The 20,409-nt window shown below is 50.5% G+C and overlaps 6 protein-coding genes and 1 non-coding gene across 7 annotated transcripts; 3 read left to right on the forward strand and 4 right to left on the reverse strand.

Annotated features, from left to right (window-relative positions):
- Positions 1–199: 199 nt before the first annotated feature.
- On the reverse strand, positions 200–2,025 carry BO87DRAFT_402219 (cytochrome P450; the record flags this gene model as incomplete). Its single annotated transcript, XM_025625666.1, has 6 exons — positions 200–876; positions 938–1,303; positions 1,385–1,603; positions 1,648–1,707; positions 1,754–1,904; positions 1,951–2,025. The coding sequence occupies 6 exons, from the start codon at positions 2,023–2,025 to the stop codon at positions 200–202; spliced, it is 1,548 nt and encodes a 515-aa protein (XP_025473955.1).
- Positions 2,026–2,893: 868 nt separating this feature from the next.
- Positions 2,894–8,034, forward strand: BO87DRAFT_451395 (fatty acid synthase subunit alpha; the record flags this gene model as incomplete). The annotated part of the gene is made up of 5 exons (XM_025628463.1): positions 2,894–2,967; positions 3,021–3,047; positions 3,115–3,572; positions 3,650–7,065; positions 7,126–8,034. 5 exons carry the CDS (start codon positions 2,894–2,896, stop codon positions 7,972–7,974), a joined length of 4,824 nt encoding a protein of 1,607 aa, XP_025473956.1. The 3' UTR covers positions 7,975–8,034.
- A 565-nt stretch (positions 8,035–8,599) lies between these two features.
- BO87DRAFT_371006 (dynamin family protein) lies at positions 8,600–10,891 on the reverse strand (the record flags this gene model as incomplete). The annotated part of the gene is made up of 2 exons (XM_025622055.1): positions 8,600–8,977; positions 9,035–10,891. The coding sequence occupies 2 exons, from the start codon at positions 10,889–10,891 to the stop codon at positions 8,600–8,602; spliced, it is 2,235 nt and encodes a 744-aa protein (XP_025473957.1).
- A 1,443-nt stretch (positions 10,892–12,334) lies between these two features.
- On the reverse strand, positions 12,335–13,178 carry BO87DRAFT_451403 (NYN domain-containing protein; the record flags this gene model as incomplete). The annotated part of the gene is made up of 1 exon (XM_025628464.1): positions 12,335–13,178. Exon 1 carries the CDS (start codon positions 13,100–13,102, stop codon positions 12,335–12,337), a length of 768 nt encoding a protein of 255 aa, XP_025473958.1. The 5' UTR covers positions 13,103–13,178.
- Positions 13,179–13,791: 613 nt separating this feature from the next.
- Positions 13,792–15,064, forward strand: BO87DRAFT_371007 (enoyl-CoA hydratase/isomerase family protein). Its single transcript, XM_025622056.1, has 3 exons — positions 13,792–14,014; positions 14,084–14,709; positions 14,779–15,064. Exons 1-3 carry the CDS (start codon positions 13,905–13,907, stop codon positions 14,886–14,888), a joined length of 846 nt encoding a protein of 281 aa, XP_025473959.1. The 5' UTR covers positions 13,792–13,904; the 3' UTR covers positions 14,889–15,064.
- Positions 15,065–15,934: 870 nt separating this feature from the next.
- BO87DRAFT_371011 (FAD/NAD(P)-binding domain-containing protein) lies at positions 15,935–19,980 on the forward strand (the record flags this gene model as incomplete). The annotated part of the gene is made up of 8 exons (XM_025622057.1): positions 15,935–16,118; positions 16,177–16,317; positions 16,423–16,539; positions 16,602–17,023; positions 17,081–17,213; positions 17,263–17,765; positions 17,797–17,980; positions 18,026–19,980. 8 exons carry the CDS (start codon positions 15,935–15,937, stop codon positions 19,978–19,980), a joined length of 3,639 nt encoding a protein of 1,212 aa, XP_025473960.1.
- A 358-nt stretch (positions 19,981–20,338) lies between these two features.
- BO87DRAFT_t276 lies at positions 20,339–20,409 on the reverse strand. The gene has a single exon. It is a non-coding gene; the product is annotated as a tRNA-Gly (tRNA).

Below are 20,409 nucleotides of genomic sequence, written 5' to 3' on the forward strand. Positions count from 1 at the left end.
GGTGGCACGGACAGCAACTCACCGTTATAAGTGCCTCAGGCATAAGTACGGTCACATATATTACATTCAATTACATGGCACCCATACAATATGTACAACAAACAACATAAACACATATGTTTCCCTCAAATTCAACCTGTAATGTTCACAAACCCCATAGATTGAACCCTCATACCCCTCCACCAACCCGCACCATCTACTACTCCCTCTCCCTAAAAGAAATCATCGGCCCCTCCTTCGATGCCGTGATATGATCATACAGCTGGTACTCATTATCCCTCTCCCTTCCAGGCCCCAACCCCTTCCTCCCAGCACCAAGAGCCACACCCTTCGCCTCACTCAAGACAAAATCATACCTCCACAACATTGTTGCAATGCCCAGCGTCAGCTCCGCCAGCGCCAATCCCTTTCCAATACATCCTCTCGGTCCGATGGAGAAAGGATTGAATGCGCCTTGCGCCTTAGCCAGACTGTTTCGATCGGCCGTACCCACGGCTTCAATATCGCCCTCTGCACCAGTTAAAATCCATCGCTCAGGACGGAAAGTGAAAGCCTCAGGGTAGTAATTCTCGTTATGATGGATGGCGTAGATACCGGTTCCGACGTCACAGCCGGCGGGGATGAAGTGGCCATCGAAGGTGGCGCCGCCAGGGCCGACTTCACGCCAGAGGGCGGATCCGGCGGGAGGCGACATGCGAAGAGATTCATCTATGCAAGCACGGAGGTAGATGCAGGAGCTGAGGCGGGGACCGAGGGTGATTTCGTCCGGGGAGGAGAAAGTGTTCCGGATTTCCGTGGCTACGCGGTTGTACCAGTCCTTGTTGTGGGAGAGGTAGAAGAGGCAGGAGGAGAAGGCTGTGGAGGAGGTGTCGGAGCCTGGGATACGTCGAGCTAAGTTAGCAAGATGATAGTGAAAGATAGGGGGACGAATATGTACCGGCTACAACGAGAGTGGTTGTTTCAGCACCAATCTCAGCGAGGGACAAACTCTGCTGAGTCTCGGGATCCTTTGCATCCAGCAGGAAGGTGAAAACGTCCTGGCGGGCGGACTTGGCAGATTTGAATCTCCGCTGAAGGAGGGTGTTTACGAATTGGATGAACTTGTTTCTGGCGAGGATGGACTCCGCGAAGATCTTACGGTCCCAGCGCCGGAAAGCAAGAATAGGGGCTTGAGCGAGGACTGATGTTCGGACGTTCGAGTCCTCGATCGCTTTGACGACGTAGCGGTGCTCCTCGCTTGTTACCATGTTGTACTGTTCTCCGAAGAGGACATCGGACATGATGTCGAAGGTAAGGAAGTTAACTGAGTTCATTAGTAAGTATCTGGACATGGAAGGAGGAACCGTACAGTAGTGTGCGACGTTCCGTGGAACAGACCACTCGCTGGGCTTGCTACCCACAAGTGCGCCGCAAAGTTCATTGATATGCTTGAGGATAGCAGGCTGGTACCGTCTTAGTGCGGCATCGGAAAGACCCTGACTGATAATACGTCTCTTTCGGCCGTGTGCCTTCTTGTCGATGAGGGTGAGGGTGTTCGGGGCGCGATGGACCATGGCACTGTAGAGCTTGGACTTCTGAGTGTTGCGTCCGAAGCCGTAGATGTCTTATGTTATTAGCTAGGGCCTGTTGGATACAAATGCAACGTACCATGAAGCCCAATAGATGTGTTGATCAAAAGTTGGTTCGGCGCATAGCGAACAAAGTCCCCTACAACAATTAGGAAAACAACCAGCCAGACGAACAGAGGACATACCATATTTCTCATGGCAACGCTGCATGTCAATATGCAAATCACCTTTCCATGCATGATAGCCAGAGTAGAGACATGTGAACTTGGCCCAGAACGGACCTGGAAAGTGTGCAAGTGGATGGAAGAATAGGTGGTAGACCACATACACAAAGGTCTTTGCATGTAAGTAACGCATATAGATTTGGGGCATGAAGACTGACCGAAGCAACTGCAGCCCCAAAGATGGCGAAAATGCCTGCCTGCCAATAGGCTTGGAATGTAGATGTGAAGACCATAGTACCAGTAAAGCCAGGCTCAGTCAAAGGCTTCAAACACGATGGCAGATAACAAGAACTCAGTACAGAGCGTTGGCTAAACATGCAATCAGAACAGAACCTTGACACCCAGGTAATATGGCTTTCTGTCGCTGCCAAAGAAGCGACAAGGCCTCGTCGGACATCGTAAGGCAAGCATCCAACATGCTCTTTCTCACGAAGTGGACTGAGCAAAGACCGGAGCTCATGCAGGGGTGAGATGACGCCAACCGTCGGACCACAATCTACCTGGCTCATCCATGCAAATACGCCGATGAGCTCCACATTCCTCGTGGCGAGCTGCATGTCTCCACTGATTTCGAAAACGTGGTGAAGGATCAGGGTACACAGCCACCACCTGGGTAATCTTGTCTAAGGGATCAGGATCAGCACGATGTCCACATAGATCGGTATGATAAGATACGGTCAGAAATATAAAACATACAAGCGTAATTTACGATGCGTATCAATACTAGTGCTGAAACATTCGTAAAATACCGATACGAATCGTCTTCCGGAGCTGAAATAAACTAAGCCCTATTTACGCTCAGATTCCAGGGATTCCGATCCACCGAAACGCTCAGATACTTTCAGCTCAAGGTTCCTCGATCCTGACCATAGCGCGAGTCATGCTGACGAACTCCGAGCCCTCGTAGGTGGAGTTGGGGCCAAAGTGTCGGAGCCAGCCGTGATAGCACGCTGGGAGATAACACGCTCTCATGCCAGGCACAGCGCGTGTCTTAGTGTTGAACTGAACTTCGAAGCGCCCATGTGCGACATATATCCTGGACATGGTTTTCCTCGAAATACCTCTTGGCTCCCATCAAACACGCTGTCTCACAGAGCCAACATGGCATCCAAGGAGAAGATTCACCCAAGGGTCCAGCGGGAGCTGGCATACGTGTTGCTGACGGAGCTTCTTGCGTGAGTTGGCTTCTGATTGCTTTGAGGCATTGCATCTGATAGCTTTCTTCTAGGTACCAGTTTGCTTCGCCGGTCAGATGGTACGTTACTATGAATCATTGGCGCTTGGCAAGGCGAAAGTGATGTGTAGTTGCTAAGTATCCACAGGATCGAAACACAAGACGTCGTGCTCCAGGAGCAAAAGGTTGATCGACTGATTGAGATCGGACCTGCTGAGACTTTGCTTGGCATGATTAAGAAGACATTGGCGGCCAAGTACCAAGTACATGATGCTGCACTTGCCATCGAACGAGAGATATGGAGTCATAAGAAGAATGCACGAGAAATATACTATGAATCAAGCGATGCCGAGGTCGCACCAGCCCAAACAGCCAAAGAGGCATCCACACCTGCTGCACAGCCCTCACAGCCCACCACCCCTGTCACACCCCCTAAGGCAACTGAGACTACCACACCCCAGCCCACTCCAGTGCGGCAAGCCTCTTCCAATATTGAAGACAAGACTATCGCAGCTATTGACATCATTGTTGCCCTCATTGCACACAAACTGAAGAAGTCACTGCATGACATTGACCTGAGTCAAACTATCAAGAAACTAGTCGGAGGTGAGCATCAATCCCCCTTCCTGCTATTCCCATTTCATCTATACGACCACACCCGGCTTCATTCTAACACATGACAGGCCGATCCACTCTAGAAAATGAGATTGTCGGAGATATCGGCGCCGAGTTTGGCTCCATTCCAGACGCCCCCGAAGATACCCCACTGTCAGAGCTCGCCCAATCAATCGAAGCTCAAGGCTCTTGGAAAAAAGGCCTAGGAAAGACCACACAAACCCTTGTCAACCGAATGGTGTCGGCAAAAATGCCGGCTGGTCTAGGGTCGGGTGAAGTGCGAGCCCACCTGCTTAACAAATATGGTTTACAGACAGGCCGCCAGGATGCAGTTTTGCTACGTGCTGCCGTCCAGCAGCCTGCCGCACGACTCCCGGATACCAGCGCCGCTCATGCTTTCCTTGACAAGATCGTCCACCAGTATGCTCAGGATGCGAAGATCGACCTATCTTTGGCAGGAACTTCATCCGACGGAGCCGGCGCATCATCCGGACCGGTCATTGTAGATCAGACGGCCGTCAAGGCACTGGCCAAGACTCAGGATGACCGTGCCCAAGCCATGCTGGAAGTGTATGCAAAGTTGCTTGGAGTTGACCTGCAGGCTGGACACAAGACCAATACAAAAGCCGCAGAGGTCATAGCAGAGCTTCAGGACGAGCTGCAGCTCTGGATTTCAGAGCATGGCGAGGTTTACGGCTCGGGTATCAGGCCCATGTTGTCCATAGCCAAGGCCCGCAGATACGACTCGTTCTGGAATTGGGCGCTGCAAGACGCTGTGGATATGTTTCAACGCATCTTGGCGGGGACTATTGCGCTGACTGGCCGCGAGATCGAAACCATTATGGGACGGATTGCTCGGAAGTCTAATCCCAGGCTTGTTCAGATGCTGGAATACCTGGAGACACAGTGCCTGAAACTGCGGAATCCGCGAGCGATTCATGCCCGCGATGCTCTCCGTCAGCTGCGGCTGGCATGTAACCCACAGTTGTCAGGTGCTCAGCCGTTGGCTGCCCACCGGTTGATTGTCGACGCACCGAAGACAACCATCGATAGCCAGGGAAAGATTCACTATACCGAGGTCACCCGTGCGACCGTCGACCCAGCGCCACCAGCTACCCTTAAGTCTCTGGGAAGTCATGGTTGGGAGAGTCGAGCGGACTTGAATGCAGCCTTTATGGCCACCCTTCGCGAGACGGACCACCAATGCCTGTCGTTCTCAGACGCAGAAGTGCTTGTCATTGGTGCGGGACGGGATTCTATCGGCACCGAAATTGTACGCGGCCTTCTGAGAGGAGGCGCTCGGGTGCTCGTAACGACCAGCAGTTACTCGCTAGCGACGACACGGTTGTACCAGCAGATCTACGCTGAAGAAGGAGCTCGCGGCTCACAACTCATTCTCCTGCCGTTCAACCAGGCGAGTCAGCAAGACCTCGAGTCCCTGGTGTCATACATATGTGATTCTGACAAAGGCCTCGGATGGGATCTGAGTCATGTTGTGCCATTTGCAGCCATTCCAGAAGGGGGCCGTCAGATTGAGGATATCGACTCTAAATCAGAGCTGGCACATCGCATCATGCTGACAAACACTATCAGGTTGCTTGGAGCAATCAAGAAGCAGAAGCAAGCGAGAGGATTCGATAGCCATCCCGCACAGGTAATCCTGCCACTATCACCGAACCACGGTATTTTCGGTGGTGATGGCCTGTATCCAGAGTCAAAGCTCGCTCTCGAGACCTTGTTCAACCGCTGGAGCTCCGAGTCATGGGGGGCCTACCTTTCGATCTGCGGTGCGATTATCGGCTGGACACGCGGGACAGGACTTATGAGCGCCAATAATAGTGTCGCACAGGATATTGAGAAGGTGGGAGTGAGAACATTCTCCCAGGTCGAAATGGCCCACTACATCTTGGTCCTCATGTCTTCGCCCATCGCAACAGAGTGCGAGGTGACACCAGTGCAGGCAGACTTGAGTGGTGGCATGGGCCACTTCCCGAATTTCAAGGAGACTGTTGATTCCATCCGTCAGAAGCAGAAAGAGACCAGCGAGATCCGAGAGGCCCTAGCAAAGGAAGAGGTCTTCGAGCGTGCTGCCCTTGGGAAGTCCTCAGAAGAAGCACCTCAAGTACGAGAACAAAAGGCGAGGCTCGCACTCGAGTTTCCTCGTCTACCTGACTACCAGACCGAAATCCTCCCTCTCGCCGGTCAGTTGCGCGGAATGGTCGATCTAGACCGAGTGGTTGTTGTCACTGGTTTCTCGGAAGTCGGGCCCTACGGCAACGCCCGGACGCGTTGGGAGATGGAGGCATATGGAGAGTTCTCGCTAGAGGGCTGCATTGAGATGGCCTGGATCATGGGTCTGATTAAGCATCACAATGGACCTTTGAATGGGAACCCGCATTACCATGGCTGGATCGTCGCAGAGACCAAGGAGCCTATTCGCGATGTCGATGTAAAGAAACGTTTCGAAGGGCACATCTTGGCACACACAGGCATTCGACTTATCGAGCCAGAGATCAACGACGGCTACGATCCGTATAAGAAGAAGTTCTTGCAGGAAGTGGTGCTCGACGAGGATATGCCTCCGTTGAAGACGTCCAAGGAAACCGCAGAACAACTCCGACTGGAACACGGCGATAAAGTCGAGATCCTTCCTGAAGGCGAGGAGTACACCGTCCGTCTGCTCAAGGGAGCTTGCCTGATGATCCCGAAGGCACTTCGATTCGACCGAGCAGTCGTCGGTCAGATTCCGACCGGGTGGGATGCCCGTACGTATGGGCTTACTGAAGATCTCGCCAGTCAAGTAGATCCAGCCACGCTATATGCTCTCATTGGAACGGTGGAAGCACTTCTGAGCGCAGGAATCAGTGACCCATTTGAGATATACCAGTATTTACATGTTTCTGAGATCGGCAATTGCATCGGCTCTGGGTTGGGTGGTGTTAAAGCACTCCGAAAGCTGCATAAGGACCGCTTCGTAGAGAAGCAGGTTCAAAACGATATTTTGCAGGAGTCATTCATCAACACCACTGCTGCATGGATCAACATGCTCTTGTTGTCCTCCACCGGTCCTATCCGTACCCCAGTCGGCGCTTGCGCAACCTCGATCGAGTCGCTTGAATCCGGCTATGAGACTATCGTCTCCGGCAAAGCCAAGATGTGTCTCGTCGGTGGCTTCGATGACTTCTCGGAGGATGTGTCGTATGAATTTGCGAAGATGAAGGCCACGGTGAGTAGTGAGGCAGAGTTCGAGAAAGGTCGTGATCCTAGTGAAATGTCGCGACCGGCTGCTTCGACCCGTGCTGGATTCGTCGAGTCGCAGGGCAGTGGTATCCAAGTGATCACATCCGCTCAGTTAGCTTTGGATATGGGCCTTCCCATCCAGGGCATCATAGCATGGGTCGGAACAGCTAGTGACAAGATCGGGCGATCCGTTCCTGCTCCCGGCAAAGGTCTTCTCACAAATGCACGAGAGGCACGAAACCGAGTCCCGTCTTCCATGTTGGATATTTCTTACCGGCGTCGGAGATAAAACATGTCACTCCAGCACATCAAGGAACGCGTCGACATGGAAGTTGACATCGCTGAGGCAGAATTGGCGGACCTCAAGCGAAGCCCCAGCCCTTATTCGGAAGAGCGAACTGAAGAGGTCAACGAACGCCTCCGCTATGTACGCCGCGAAGCTAGGATCCAAGAGAAAGATGCGTTGAACACGTTTGGTAACCACTTTTGGAAGAACGACCCAGAGATATCTCCGCTACGCGGTGCCCTGGCAACTTGGAACCTGACCATCAACGATCTGGATGTGGTCTCGTTCCACGGGACATCCACCGTGCTCAACGAGAAGAACGAGACGAACATGATTAGCCAACAGCTTCATCACCTGGGTCGAACAAAGGGTAATCCTGCATTGGGAATCTTCCAGAAGTATCTTACCGGGCACTCAAAAGGTGCTGCAGGAGCGTGGATGCTCAACGGTGGCCTGCAAGTGCTTAACACCGGCTTGGTTCCAGGCAACCGCAATGCGGACAACATCGACGAAGCCCTCCAGAATGATTATCTGGTCTACCCCAGTCGCAGCATCCAGACCACGGGAGTTAAGGCCTTTTCGGTCACCTCTTTTGGGTTTGGACAGAAAGGAGCGCAAGCGTTAGGCGTGCATTCCCGCTATCTCTTCGCCACGCTGGACCAGGCAACCTATGATGCGTATCGGGTCCGGGTCGAAGCGCGACAGCGGCGAGCGCAACAGCATTTCCGATTTGGCATTACGCAAAATGCAGTGTTCACTGCGAAAGAGACGCCGCCATACCAGAGTGACCAGGAGTTCCGTGTCCTGCTGGATCCGGAGGCGCGTCTGACCGAGAATGGCCGGGGGCAGATAGAATATGCGGAGTGACGGTGCGGAGTGCTTGGTGATTGGGTAGGTCTTGGAGGGGTTCTCATATCCCTTTGGTTGATGTGTAATCGGACTACTTTCCGACTGGTTTTGCATACTGATCAAGGTTTCCCGTTTTGGTTTTGTGTTGCACGGCGTTCTGCGAGTTGCGAGAATATATCCACTTGTTTGGTCTGAGTTAATGGAAGTTGTTGTTCGGGTTTTTGCACTTAAAGTGGCTGTGGTCCTGTACCAAGGTCGCTTCGCTTGACAACTACGCTTCAGTTTTGGCTTCATAATTGATTGATTCAGCAATATACTATCTGTCTTACGTTGTACTACCGGTTGGTGATTGTCTGCACAACTGGGCCAATCGCTCTTCGTGGTCGGGGGTAACAAGTCACGAATGTGGCATTAGGTACGGTGCGGTATATTCGTTTTCTTCTTGCTTTTGCGTTTCTTCATGGATGCTACAGAGGACTCCCCAGACAAAGACATGGCTTCAAACGGGGAAGCGTTCACCTCCACAAATGACGGCGACTCTTCAGCTGGCCCGCCATAGTCCTCATTAGATTCTGACGGTTGGGCTTGTAAACTAGACGCTATCTAGAAGTTAACAATGACAGTCACCCCTAGTAAGTTCTAGTTACGAACCTTCGGCACTTGAATCAGCGTAGTATATTCGGGAGATATCATTCTCTTCCTCATTTTGCGAAAGTTCAAGCCCATCTCCTTCTCCTGCCTTGGTATCTGAATGGCGTGCTTCCTTAGTACCATTCATGCCAATGCCACGACCACTAACGAATTGCCGGCAAGTCCACAAGCCTTTGTCAAGAACTTGTAACTTCCTGTTTAATTGTTGCCGTAGGGCACGGTTTTCATCGGATTCGCCGGCGATGCGCGATACCAGCTCAGCCGGCATTTCGAATACTTTGAGGGGTGTAAATATATCGGATAGAGACTGGACCAGTTTTACCTCCACAACTTCAACTGCAACGTCGTCTATGAATCTTTTCAGCGCCACCTGGAGCAGTTAGCGCTAAGTTCTAGGAAATGGCACAGTTTTGCTGGCTGACTGTACCTTGTAATAAGCTAGCATGCAATCCAAAGCTTCGGCTGATGCAAATCGTATCATATCTGGCTCATCAAACGACAGAAGGGATTGGACAAGGCCCTCCAGATCGTATGAACCCTGGAAATACGGGTTTCGTAGGGTGTCAACATGAAAGAAATCCTTAATCTTTTGGCGTAACGCGACTGCGCGTCTATCTGCCCGGATCTTCTGTATGTTCTCCGTGAAGTAATGGTTATATGTGATCGGATGACCTTTCTGGTGACTTCCGACTAGTTCTTCGGATGCTTTGATCAGGTTCTCTTTTAGCTGATCCAGTGCAGGGGATATGACTCTATCAAAAAGGATCATAGACGTGGCTTCGTCAGCCACATAACCTGTGAGAAGTAATAGAAATTTCTCAACCACCTCCCAAGTACCAAGAATATGTTGATGGGTTAGGTCTTTCCACGGACTGCATTGCTCTTTGAAAATCTCGCCGATAATCATCGGATTAAACGTGCCTGGCAGTTCCCGGCCTCTGGTCCGTTTCATGTGCTCCTGGATATGATTGATGAATTCGCTTCGCGTGATTGACAATTGTCCTTTGAGATCATTCTCTTGAGACTTCTTTTCCACTATCTTACGGTAGTGGCCCCTCCTATTTAGAAGCTCCGCAAAATCCTCATTCATATTCTGAATGATAGATCGAATCCGCTTTTGTTGCCCTGTAGTGGACTGGATGTTATCGAAGAACGATTCATTGTACGTGCCATCGATGGCTGCCTTGACCAAAGCCTGGAAGGATTGACTGATACTGAGAAGATAAGACTTCTGCTCATCCAAGGTGGTTCGCGGCTGACCAAGCCTGATCAGTTGCTTTGTGCAATTATCTTCCTTCTCCTGAATCTCATCAATAAGACTTGGAAGCTCAGCTGCTATTTGCCGCAGTAGCACCTTGCTGAGGCGGTTCCGCAGTGAACTGATTCCAACCCATGAGGACGGCATCTCCGCCCAGGCACCCTGAGAAAAGAACTCGCGCTCTTTCCTGTCACGGTCGGACAGGGTCCAGCTTCCCTGATCACTATCCATATTTCTTAGCGTATGCCATCCTAGCCGAAACTCGACGTCTCTGTTGTTTGCAAGTGATATGAACATCTTTTCGCTTTCGGAATTCGGAACCAACATATCGGGTTTGGTGATAACCCCCAAGGTTCGATCGCCTGACTTATCGGCATCTCTTGCCAGTCGTAAGACGATCTGATTGGCGTAGTCATTTTTCGCTGATATCACTGCAAGAATGACACTTCGCGGCTCCTTCATATAGGTTTGGACCACATTCTGCACGAGTTGAACATCTGCTGCAGATTGTTGTTTTGTCTCCGAGTGGATAAGCCCGGGCAGGTCAACAATCGTCAAGTGCGGTCGATCCGGTCCTGATACTTCAATCCGGAGAAGATCATTTGAGAATGCTTTGCCATGAGTGGATATGCCCATTGCTGCTTTGGCATTCTCGACAAGCTGAGGCAGTCCGTCGAAATTGTCGAGCTCTTCGCAGAAACTCCCCAAGGACCGTTGTTCCGCCTCGCTACGCGAGTGATGAGGTACGATAGACACTCTAACTCCGACATTGGTATCTTTTCGGAGCACGAGCTCTGTCGGGAACCGTGTGCAGAGGTTGCTTTTTACGGGGAAGGAGACACCGGATATCGCTTCGAGGACCGAACTCTTTCCTGAGGATTGGTCGCCGCAGACAATAATCTGCGGCAGGGACACATAGTGGCTGATCCCCTGGGAACGAAGCGTGTCGATGGAATTCAAGAGATCGAGCTGTTCCCGGGTACATAGGCTGTCCAGGGCATCCGAGCTGAATTTTCTTAGGACCATTGTGTCTGTAGATAAATTCCGTGGTCAATGGGAAACTGGGAAGTAGAACAAAAGATTATGAGAAGGGTGGGTTCCAATGTATCTCTTAGTCTTCTCGAATATATTTCGCCTTATAAAAAGACATCTTTATATGTTTGGTCGTGTGTTCCTCGGAATTTCCAGACTCGCATGTCTCGTTATGATGTTCACTTGCGCCATGGCAATCCAAGGGCGAGAGAGCCACTGGTCCGATTGATTGACTCCGTCGGAATGAAAGCGGTATGGCTGTGCTACCAGACAGAATGACTCGACCCAACTCAGGGACAACGATTAGCAAGGGTGTTGTGCTGACTACTATATCTAAGACAAAGCCATTGTATGTTTGAATGCTAGAATTTGTGGAATGCCTGTAAGTCTGTCATACTGAGGCATGATAACGCCATATTAAATGGGCTTTCTCTGTTATGATCTCCGTCGCCATTGGGCAGTAGAGTAGTATCTTTGCGGCATGCAGATCAAAATTCGGAAGAGGGAATGTGGCAGGGGGAAATTCCACAAGCAGCAATGAGCTATGATAACGACAGTTATGCAAATATGTGGCAGCCCAACAATCTTATAACTGTAGATACTTATCAGTTCTCAAAGGGAACTTACGATTCTTCGTGCTCGGAAGCCCCAAACCCGGAAATACCAGCATACCTTCATTGCATACAACGTTCTGTGATGTGGTGAGGCAAAACAGCGCCTATACATAACTTGATAAACCCATCAGTCTCCCTCCTTGCATGGCGTTATTATTGGCGTATGTTACCCTGTGAACTATGGTGCTTGATAGAGAATTCACCCACTTCTACTACTCCCACCAGGATGAATACACTGGCTGGCTTGGAAATGACCTCTTTTTCTGCATAGAAGATAAGATAGCTTCGTACCTTCGAGCGAGAAAAAAGTAAATCTGAATTTCAAGGACTGCCTGGCCAACTGACACATACCATACAGACAGAACGTATCCCAGATTAATCCAAATTCTTTTTCCGGAGTATTCTCATAAACATAACGAAAGTAGTCGGTCACCTTATAACCAACCCAGCATACCCTGAGAAGGTATGATGAGGGTGCTTTCACCTCACTTTTAGCCTAGCCTTTCCAAAACAGGTCCTTTTCAGGTGATCCGTTTCAGGCAAGCATGAAACTATAGACTAAGTCACGCGGGCACCTGATAATTAGTGCGGCAGAAGCGATACCCACTCTGCAATACCTAACAAAGGTGATGCAGTGACTTGTATAGCTGTTAAATTCGACGTAGTGCTTGCGGATTAATCGACGTTGCAGAGCTTGGTGTGAATTTCCAGGATTGCAGCACACCAAACTTTTTTTCCAGGCTTGTAATTATTACTCGAGGCGGTTGAACGGGAGTATACCCCCGGCAAATATGAAGATTAATCATTGTCCCCCGCCAGCAAATCAGCTCGACTTCCGGCGCGTGTCGCGGACGTAAATGTCTACAGACGACTTGTGTGGGTGAGACTTGAGATTGGTTTCAAACAAGGCAGAATTAGCTATCAAATCACTGAGCTTATGGTATCCGTAACTCCGAGAGTCAAAGTCCGGATGCTTTTTAGTTAGAAGTGAGCCAACATCGGAGAGCCTGGCCCATCCGTCGTCACCGGAGACTGCTTCTACCGACGTCCGTAGCTGAGTCGCCAAGGGTTCACCAGTTTGTACTTTCTTGGCAGGCACAGAATGCTCAGGTACGCGGATTCTGGTGGCATGTGGCTCCAACTCATCGACATGCACGAGGTTTTCGGTGTAGATGAATTTATCGCAGGCAGCAACGAAAGGCTTTGGCGTCTTTTGCTCGCCGAAACCATAAACCACGAGTCCGGACTCGCGGATACGAGAGGCTAATTTGGTAAAGTCACTGTCGCTGGAGACAAGGCAGAAGCCATCATAGCGGCTAGTATATAGGAGGTCCATGGCGTCGATGATCATGGCTGAGTCCGTCGCATTTTTGCCCTGAGTATACGCAAACTGTTGTATGGGTTGGATTGAGTGATGAAGAAGTTGGTCCTTCCAGCCTATGAGATATTGACTGCTCCAGTCTCCATATGCTCGCTTTGCATGAACTGTCCCATATTTTGCAATTTCGGCGAGCAGGCGATGGATGTTGGAATGACGCGCATTGTCTGCGTCGATAAGAACAGCGAATTTTGGCATGGCATCAGCGACCATGTTGGATGACTTGGTAGGGTTCAAGATGCTTGACTGCTTAAATTGCTGAGTGGGATGGGTTTCGAGTAAGGAATTGTCTTGAGTCTTCCCTGCCTTCTACGTATTTTTATGCTGTGATAAACTTTGATAAATCGAGGTCATGACGATGCATCTACGTGATGGAGGATCTAGAGGGAGGGGGGTTCGTATCCGATCAACTCTCCTCCTTCATGTCAACCATTCCAATGGGATAACCAAGTGGCACATCCCTGTTTACGTCCAAATGTTTTGATTCATACTTGGAAAAGTACAGCCGCAACACTGCAAAGCCCTCTTTCGGGGAGCAGACGAGCAGGGTGGGCGGTGTGGAATAGCCAAGGAGATCAGCGTGACCAAGTGCCCTATGTAAGGGCGGTACAAGTCTTGTAGTTTTGGAATTCCGGGATTCTCAAGGAGAATAGAGACGGTGATTGCAGGAAATCTGCTAGAAGAAGTGAAAGTAGTAAGTAGTAGTGGTAGTAGTAGTCAAATTCACGTGTGTGGAGCCATTCCGGCCACTAGTTAACCTTTTCGCTATGCGCCTGTCACTTAATTAAACCTGGCAGTTGGACCTCGGCATCCCTTTGATGCAGTCATTCCCCGGATTACACTAATTAGTTATGATGCAGCTCTCCCTCCTCCCCCTTCCCTTCTTCCTCGGCACTTTTCAATTTCACCTCAATACTTAATCTCCGAAGGGTATCCTTAAGTCCAACTCATTCATTCCAACTTATTCCACCGCCTCGACAATCTGTCTAGCATTAGCATAAACTCGCACATCATCATGCCGGACTACACATACCAACACTTCAATGTTACATTCCCGCCCGAACGTCAATATGTCGCTCACGTGGAGATCAACCGCCCCGACAAAATGAACGCCTTCATTGAAAGGTACCACCACCACCACCTCCTCCTCCCTCTTTCTTGCCGACCATAACTTACATGTATTCCACCTCCAAGTATGTGGCTGGAACTTTCCGCCATCTTCACCCGTCTCTCCTCGGACTCCTCTGTCCGCGCCATCGTCCTCACCGGTGCCGGCGACCGCGCATTCACTGCCGGCCTCGACGTTAAAGCCGCCTCCGAAGGCCTCCTCTCCGACACCAACACCGCTGGCGATCCCGCCCGCAAGGCTGCCCAATTGCGGCGCCACATTGACGAGTTGCAAGAGTGCATCTCATCCCTCGAAAAGTGCGAGAAACCGGTGATCGTGGCTTTCCACGCTATCTCCTACGGTCTCGCCGTGGACATTGGTGTGGCCGCTGATGTGCGGGTATGCTCGGCGGATGTCCGCTTTGCCGTCAAGGAAGTAGACATTGGCTTGGCGGCGGATGTCGGGACGTTGAGTCGGTTGCCCAAGGTGGTGGGAAATTACGGGTGGGTGAAGGAGGTGGCTTTAACCGCGAGGAATTTTGACGCGGAGGAGGCTTTCCGCGTGGGATTCGTCAATCGCGTGTTCAAGAACAAAGAGGAGACGGTCCGAGGTGCGTTGGATTTGGCACAGCTGATAGCAACCAAGAGTCCGGTTGCAGCGCAGGGGACCAAGGAGCTGCTGAATTATTCGAGGGATCATACCGTTCCGGAGGGTAAGTATTACTCTGGTATTCCTAGGATCGTAATATATACAGGTTCTAACTCTATGATGTACACTCTAGGGCTGTGGCATACGGCTGTCTGGAATAGTGCGATGCTACAAACTAAGGATGTTTCCGCCGCATTGCTTTCGGGTATTCAGAGGAAGAAACCCACGTTTGAAAAGTTGTGATGTAAATGACCACTGCTGGTACTGGTACTCAGCATGACTATCTGCTTGTATTCAGGCTGCCTCGAGTTTGACGGGTTCAAGAAGAGGCGAGGCCAGTCAAGACGATTCACTGCAGGCGCAGGAAATAGAGAGAATATACCTCGTGAACGTAGCATTGTCAGCATTCTGAAAAGGGCGATGCAAGTAGTAATAATGGCACGTCAATGTTAGCCAGTGACGTCCAACAAGTTAGTTTACTTGTACTATTTCTGTGCCTTGAATAGGCTAAGCGGCCCATCATGTCACCCGTCCGCACAGGCTCGTTCTGTTGTGGATCCTCGTATGTAGATTCAGGTTGTATCGACCTGCTGGTCCAATCAGCCGCGTGGTCGGGCTGCAAACCCAAGTCCCAGCATCAAGTTGGCAGAGTGCTTATCTTCAATCTGACAGACGGTCAAAGCCCCCTCACGGTAAGTACTAGGTTCGGATTCTGATCGCATCCACCAAATTGAATCCACAACACTGTCACCGGACCCCACGTTTCACCAGTTACTCGGGGCCTTGAAAATAAACTCCCTTGACTCTGCCTCCTGTCTCTTCTAGTAACTGCCTTCCATATAGTCTTATCTAGTGTTTCCCCTCGAGAATGCGGGTCATTCTCAAACCACCCCCGGTGGGCTCTTCAAAATCCAACGGGAAGACAAAAGCCCAGGAGACAATCGGAATTTGGCAAACAACCACGCCTACACCCTATGAAACCCATTGGGAGCTCTCGTTGCTGCTAGAAGTCCCACCTCAGCCACCTGCAACTGCGTGCGGGATGTAGCCAATCCTTCTGCACGTTATCCGCCACGCCGTCGTATTTCCTACTAGTCCGGGTGCCTTGACATTTTGCGTTGATTAGGGCAGCGTGGTGTGTGACGAAGTCAAATCCAAAGAAAATACAATTCGTTATCGCCTAAGCATGAGTCAACAGCGAAACGGACCTTCAAATTCCACCCTTTTCGCGAGAACTCGTTGCTCTCTCGAAAGCACCTGCTCTCGAGACAAGTTACCTTTCTCCAGTCATGACTACTACAGAAGGTTCTCGACCAGATGATTACCCTCACCTCACCAGCCCTTTCAGGTCGATGAAGACCCAGTACGATGTGGTCGTTATCGGGTCTGGATATGGCGCTGGGGTCGCGGCGAGTCGAATGGCGCGAGCGGGGAAGAGCGTCGCAGTCCTTGAGTTGGGATGGGAGAGACGTCGTGCGCATACCCTCAACCTCGATCCATCGGAGCGCAGCTACTGACAATTATGCCGCAGCGGGCTCGTTCCCGCGTTCCCTCTTCCAATGTTTTGGGGATCTCAACATCTCGGGCATTTCCCGATGGCGGTTGCCAGACAAACCCACTCGCCTGTTTCAGCTTATTCTGGGGGATGGGCAGCATGCTCTTGTCGCTCGTGGTATGCCAACCTTACACCACAAGTAAACCCTGACTGAAAAGGATCCCAATCTTGAAATTGCGTATGGAGAACATCTAGCATTAACGTCTGTCAATCAATATACAGCACTAGGTGGCTGTTCACTTATCAATGCAGGCGTCTTCCTCGAAACCGATCGAGAGACTCTACAGATGAGTGTATGGCCCTCAGAGATAAGAAACGACACATCTGTACTTCGACCGTGTGAGTCTGCATTGAATTGTAAGGGGGACCATAGTTCAAAGTCCCTAACGTCTACAAACTAGACTACTCGCGCGCGGCAGAGATGCTACAGCCTTCACCATATCCAGAAGATCATCCACGCCTTTTGAAGCTTGAAGCTATTCAGACACAAGCTGAATGGCTAGGCAAGGCAGTAAGTTTCTACCGCACGCCACTGACAACATTCTTTCGTCGAGAGCGGAACCATGTCGGCGTCATGATGCAGGAGAATCGCGGTTCGGGAAATGAAAGTACCGGTTTAGATGATGGATCCAAAAACACCGTTGCTACCACTTACCTTACAGATGCCTGGAACTGGGGTGCTGAGATCTTTTGCGGGTGCGAGGTACGGTATATAGAGCAGGCACCAAACCAAGATGGCTACGTGGTGTACTTTGCGTGGCATGGGAGAGGGAGGTCGGCTTTTGGTGAAGAAGTCAAGACACAGTTATTTTGGGTCAAAGCTGTAGGTCTGGTAACCAGCATCTTATCAGCCTACGCTTATAGGGTGTCATTTACCTAGAACGAGTTGTGTTTCCTTGGGGCCGGCGCTTTGGGGACAACGGAGATTTTGCTTCGCTCAAGAGACTACGGTCTGCCAATTTCACCCATGGTGGGAAGGAATATGTCAGGGAACGGGGACATGCTGGTCTTTGGTAAGCCTGGTCGATATGGATGTAGACCATGACTAAAGACAATCCTCAGGATACAACAGCGACTCCAAGGTAAACGGCATCTCAGAGGCGGCATCAGCCCCTACAAACCGACCAGGTCCAACAGTCACCGGCGTTATCGATCGAAGAGGGTTATCCCAAGGGGATGCGCTCGCCGGTTATGTAATTGAAGACGGATGCATACCAAAAGCGTTGAGTCCGCTAATTCAAGCCATGCTTATGCTGCAAACCATACGTTTTCCAGCTCCGTGGTCAATCTCAGAGAGCATATCTCGGTTTGGAGAAACAATTTCCAAGTTCAACTTGCTTCTATTCAAACTTTATAAAGTGAGGGGCGCTATGCAACGCACGTCGACTTATCTAGTCATGTCACACGACAGTAACGAACTCACACTCACCTTGAAAGATGATCGACCGAATCTGCGTGGCCCCGGAGAAGGACGGTCTGAAATTTTCTCCAAGATCCGATATGCTCTGAGCTACGTCATTAGCCGAGCAGGAGGGAAAATAGGATCTTCACTTTTGCGTGGTATGGTCCCTATTATTGTTAGCTTAGCATGCTAAGGTGTTCCTAGGTCGTGAACGGGAAGAAGTCACTGTCCACCCCCTCGGGGGTGCCAATATGAGTAGCACTGGCACAGGTCGTGGAGGTGTCACTAATCATCTAGGCCAGGTGTATAAAGGCCATGGAAGTGCGACACATGAAGGCCTTGTATGCTGCGATGCCTCGGTTATACCAACTGCATTGGGTGGGTACAGGTTCCCAAGGCTTGCTGCAATTGCTAACAACTTAGGCGTGAATCCTATGGCTACAATAACCGCGCTTGCCGAGCGATCTATCGATTTTATTGCCAAGAAGCGACAGTTCTCCATTGATACTGACACTCCAAACGGAAGACTCGACGTCTATTCGCAACCGATGGTATCAAGGAGGGTAGAGCATGGCTTTCAGAAGGCGGCTAAGGTGGATCAGACACCATTATCAATTGGGTGGCAGTTCTCCGAGGTCCTCGATGGACACATACATATGCAATCGTATGATTTGGGCTCTGACGCATGCGAAACACTGGGTCGCAGTTCGTCGTGCACCATGCGCATGTTTCTTACCATCGAGATTTGTCGAAGAATAGGTGAGTCTTCAGATGCAGAGCATGGCATGGTTCTCACAATGTTAGATACTTTTGGGTTACAGTATGAAGGCATATGCACCGGAACAGTGGCCTGTCGTGGACTATCCAGAGGTCCGATGAGAGTAGTCGATGGCAGGATTCGGTTTTTCGTTCCCTCAAACAAGCAAGCAGAGTCAACGGCTTTGAGGTACTCACTTCAGCTTCTTTCGCTTGAAGACATCAGGTACAACCTCGAAGGATACAAACAGATTGATTCTACCTCTGCTTTCTCCATTCGCAGAATGTGGGAGGCGACCACTAAGGTCAAGGTTCATATCACTCGAGATGACGGTATGAAAGTAGGCGCGGGTGTCCTCCGCATATCATGGCCATCTTTCTGGCGACAGATGAAAACTTTCCGGACAGTTGAATCTTTCAGGCTCGGGCTACTTCCAGCATTAGTCCTTTTCCTGGCCTACTTTGCTCTCCAGCTTGTCGTGGTATTCCTTCGACCTTTTGCGCCGGCTCGCAAGTCTCGCCGCTCCCATCATCCTCCCCCTGGTCCAAAAGAGCAGTCCTGCAATACAACAATGCTTAGAACAACGGATGGAGTCACTGTACGCTTACAAGAGTACGAGCCGTTGCCGAACACCAACGAGGCTATCAAAGGCGAATTCCTCGGGTCTCAACCAGTCTTATTCATCCCGGGAGTCACCGGTAATGCCACACATAGCACTTTTGCGCTTCCATATCTGCGATGCAACATGGTCGAGTATTCCACCGCACGCGGATGTCGATGCTACGTCCTCACTCCTCGCTGGGGCAGCGACGCCAAAACATCAGCGCAGTGCACTGTCTATGACTGCCGCCTCGATATCGCAGCGGCGTTGCAACATATTCTCCATGAGCAAAAGCAGAAGCCATACATAGTAGCCCACTGCCAAGGCTCCGTGGCACTCGCAATGGGTCTACTAGACGGCACCATCAAAGGTGGACACATAATCGGCATCACAGCCAACGCCGTATTCATGACGCAGGTCCTAGCCCACTGGAACTCACTGAAGGCCGCCACACCAGCCCTGATCCGGCTATACGAATTTATTTCTGGCACACACTACCCAATTGGGTCGCCCGACGGCAACAAACCCTTCCATAAAGTCCTGGACATTCTCCTCAGGTTTTACCCCGTCGAAAACCGCCGGGACATCTGCACCTCGACACATTGCCATCGTACCACGTTCGCGTTCGGCTTGTGCTGGAACCACAATAACCTCGACGCTAACATTCATGACAACGTTGGCCAATTCTTTGCAGATACGCATACCAAGCTCCTCGAGCATGTCACCCGCATGGGAACGCATGGAGCGTGCTTAGACAATGACCTGCGTCCGCTCCTCACCGATCGGAATCTTCGTAATCTGCAGGATATTCCAATCTTGTTTATGTCGGGTACGGTTAATGAGGTGTTCAAGCCCGAGTCGACTCTACGGGATTATGAGATGCTGCGACGTCGGTTCGGAGAGCATCTCTATCGTCGGTTCTTGGTTGAGGGATACGGGCATTTGGATCCGGTGATTGGGAAGAACGCAGCGGAGGATGTTTATTGGAGGGTGTTTGAGCATGTTAAGTGGTGTGCTTAGGGTCAGGGGGGTACGAAGTGAATTGATGGTGGTTGTTTGTGAGCTGGGTGGTGCGAACCTGTTGTTGTTGTGTGATGAGCGTTATATATTTTGGGACATCCGTTGAACCATCGTGATTTTACATTCCGCTTCGAAGGCTCCTATTAATAGTACCACTAGTATAGGCAATGGGTTCGCTACAAGATGATATGAATCAATTCTTTGGTTAAATCGAAGACTTTATCGAGGCAGGAAAAAAAGAAAAATAAAATAAAAAATAAAAAATAAAAACTCGTACTTGGACCCAGCCAGAAGGCTAACTTGAAAACAAGAAGAGACGGGAAGGTGACGGGAGGCCGAGAAAAAAAAGAAATTCGCTTGCATCATCCGTGAATCGAACACGGGCCTCATCGATGGCAACGATGAATTCTACCACTAGACCAATGATGC

Source organism: Aspergillus neoniger (assembly GCF_003184625.1).
Source record: "Aspergillus neoniger CBS 115656 unplaced genomic scaffold BO87scaffold_67, whole genome shotgun sequence".
Taxonomy (NCBI): Eukaryota; Fungi; Ascomycota; class Eurotiomycetes; order Eurotiales; family Aspergillaceae; genus Aspergillus; species Aspergillus neoniger.

Coding starts and splice junctions, on each gene's coding strand:
- BO87DRAFT_371007 (XM_025622056.1), top strand. CDS start 13,905: ATGCCGGACTACACATACCAACACTTCAATGTTACATTCCCGCCCGAA. Junction 14,015..14,083: donor ATGAACGCCTTCATTGAAAG/GTACCACCACCA, acceptor TCCACCTCCAAG/TATGTGGCTGGAACTTTCCG. Junction 14,710..14,778: donor GGATCATACCGTTCCGGAGG/GTAAGTATTACT, acceptor TGTACACTCTAG/GGCTGTGGCATACGGCTGTC.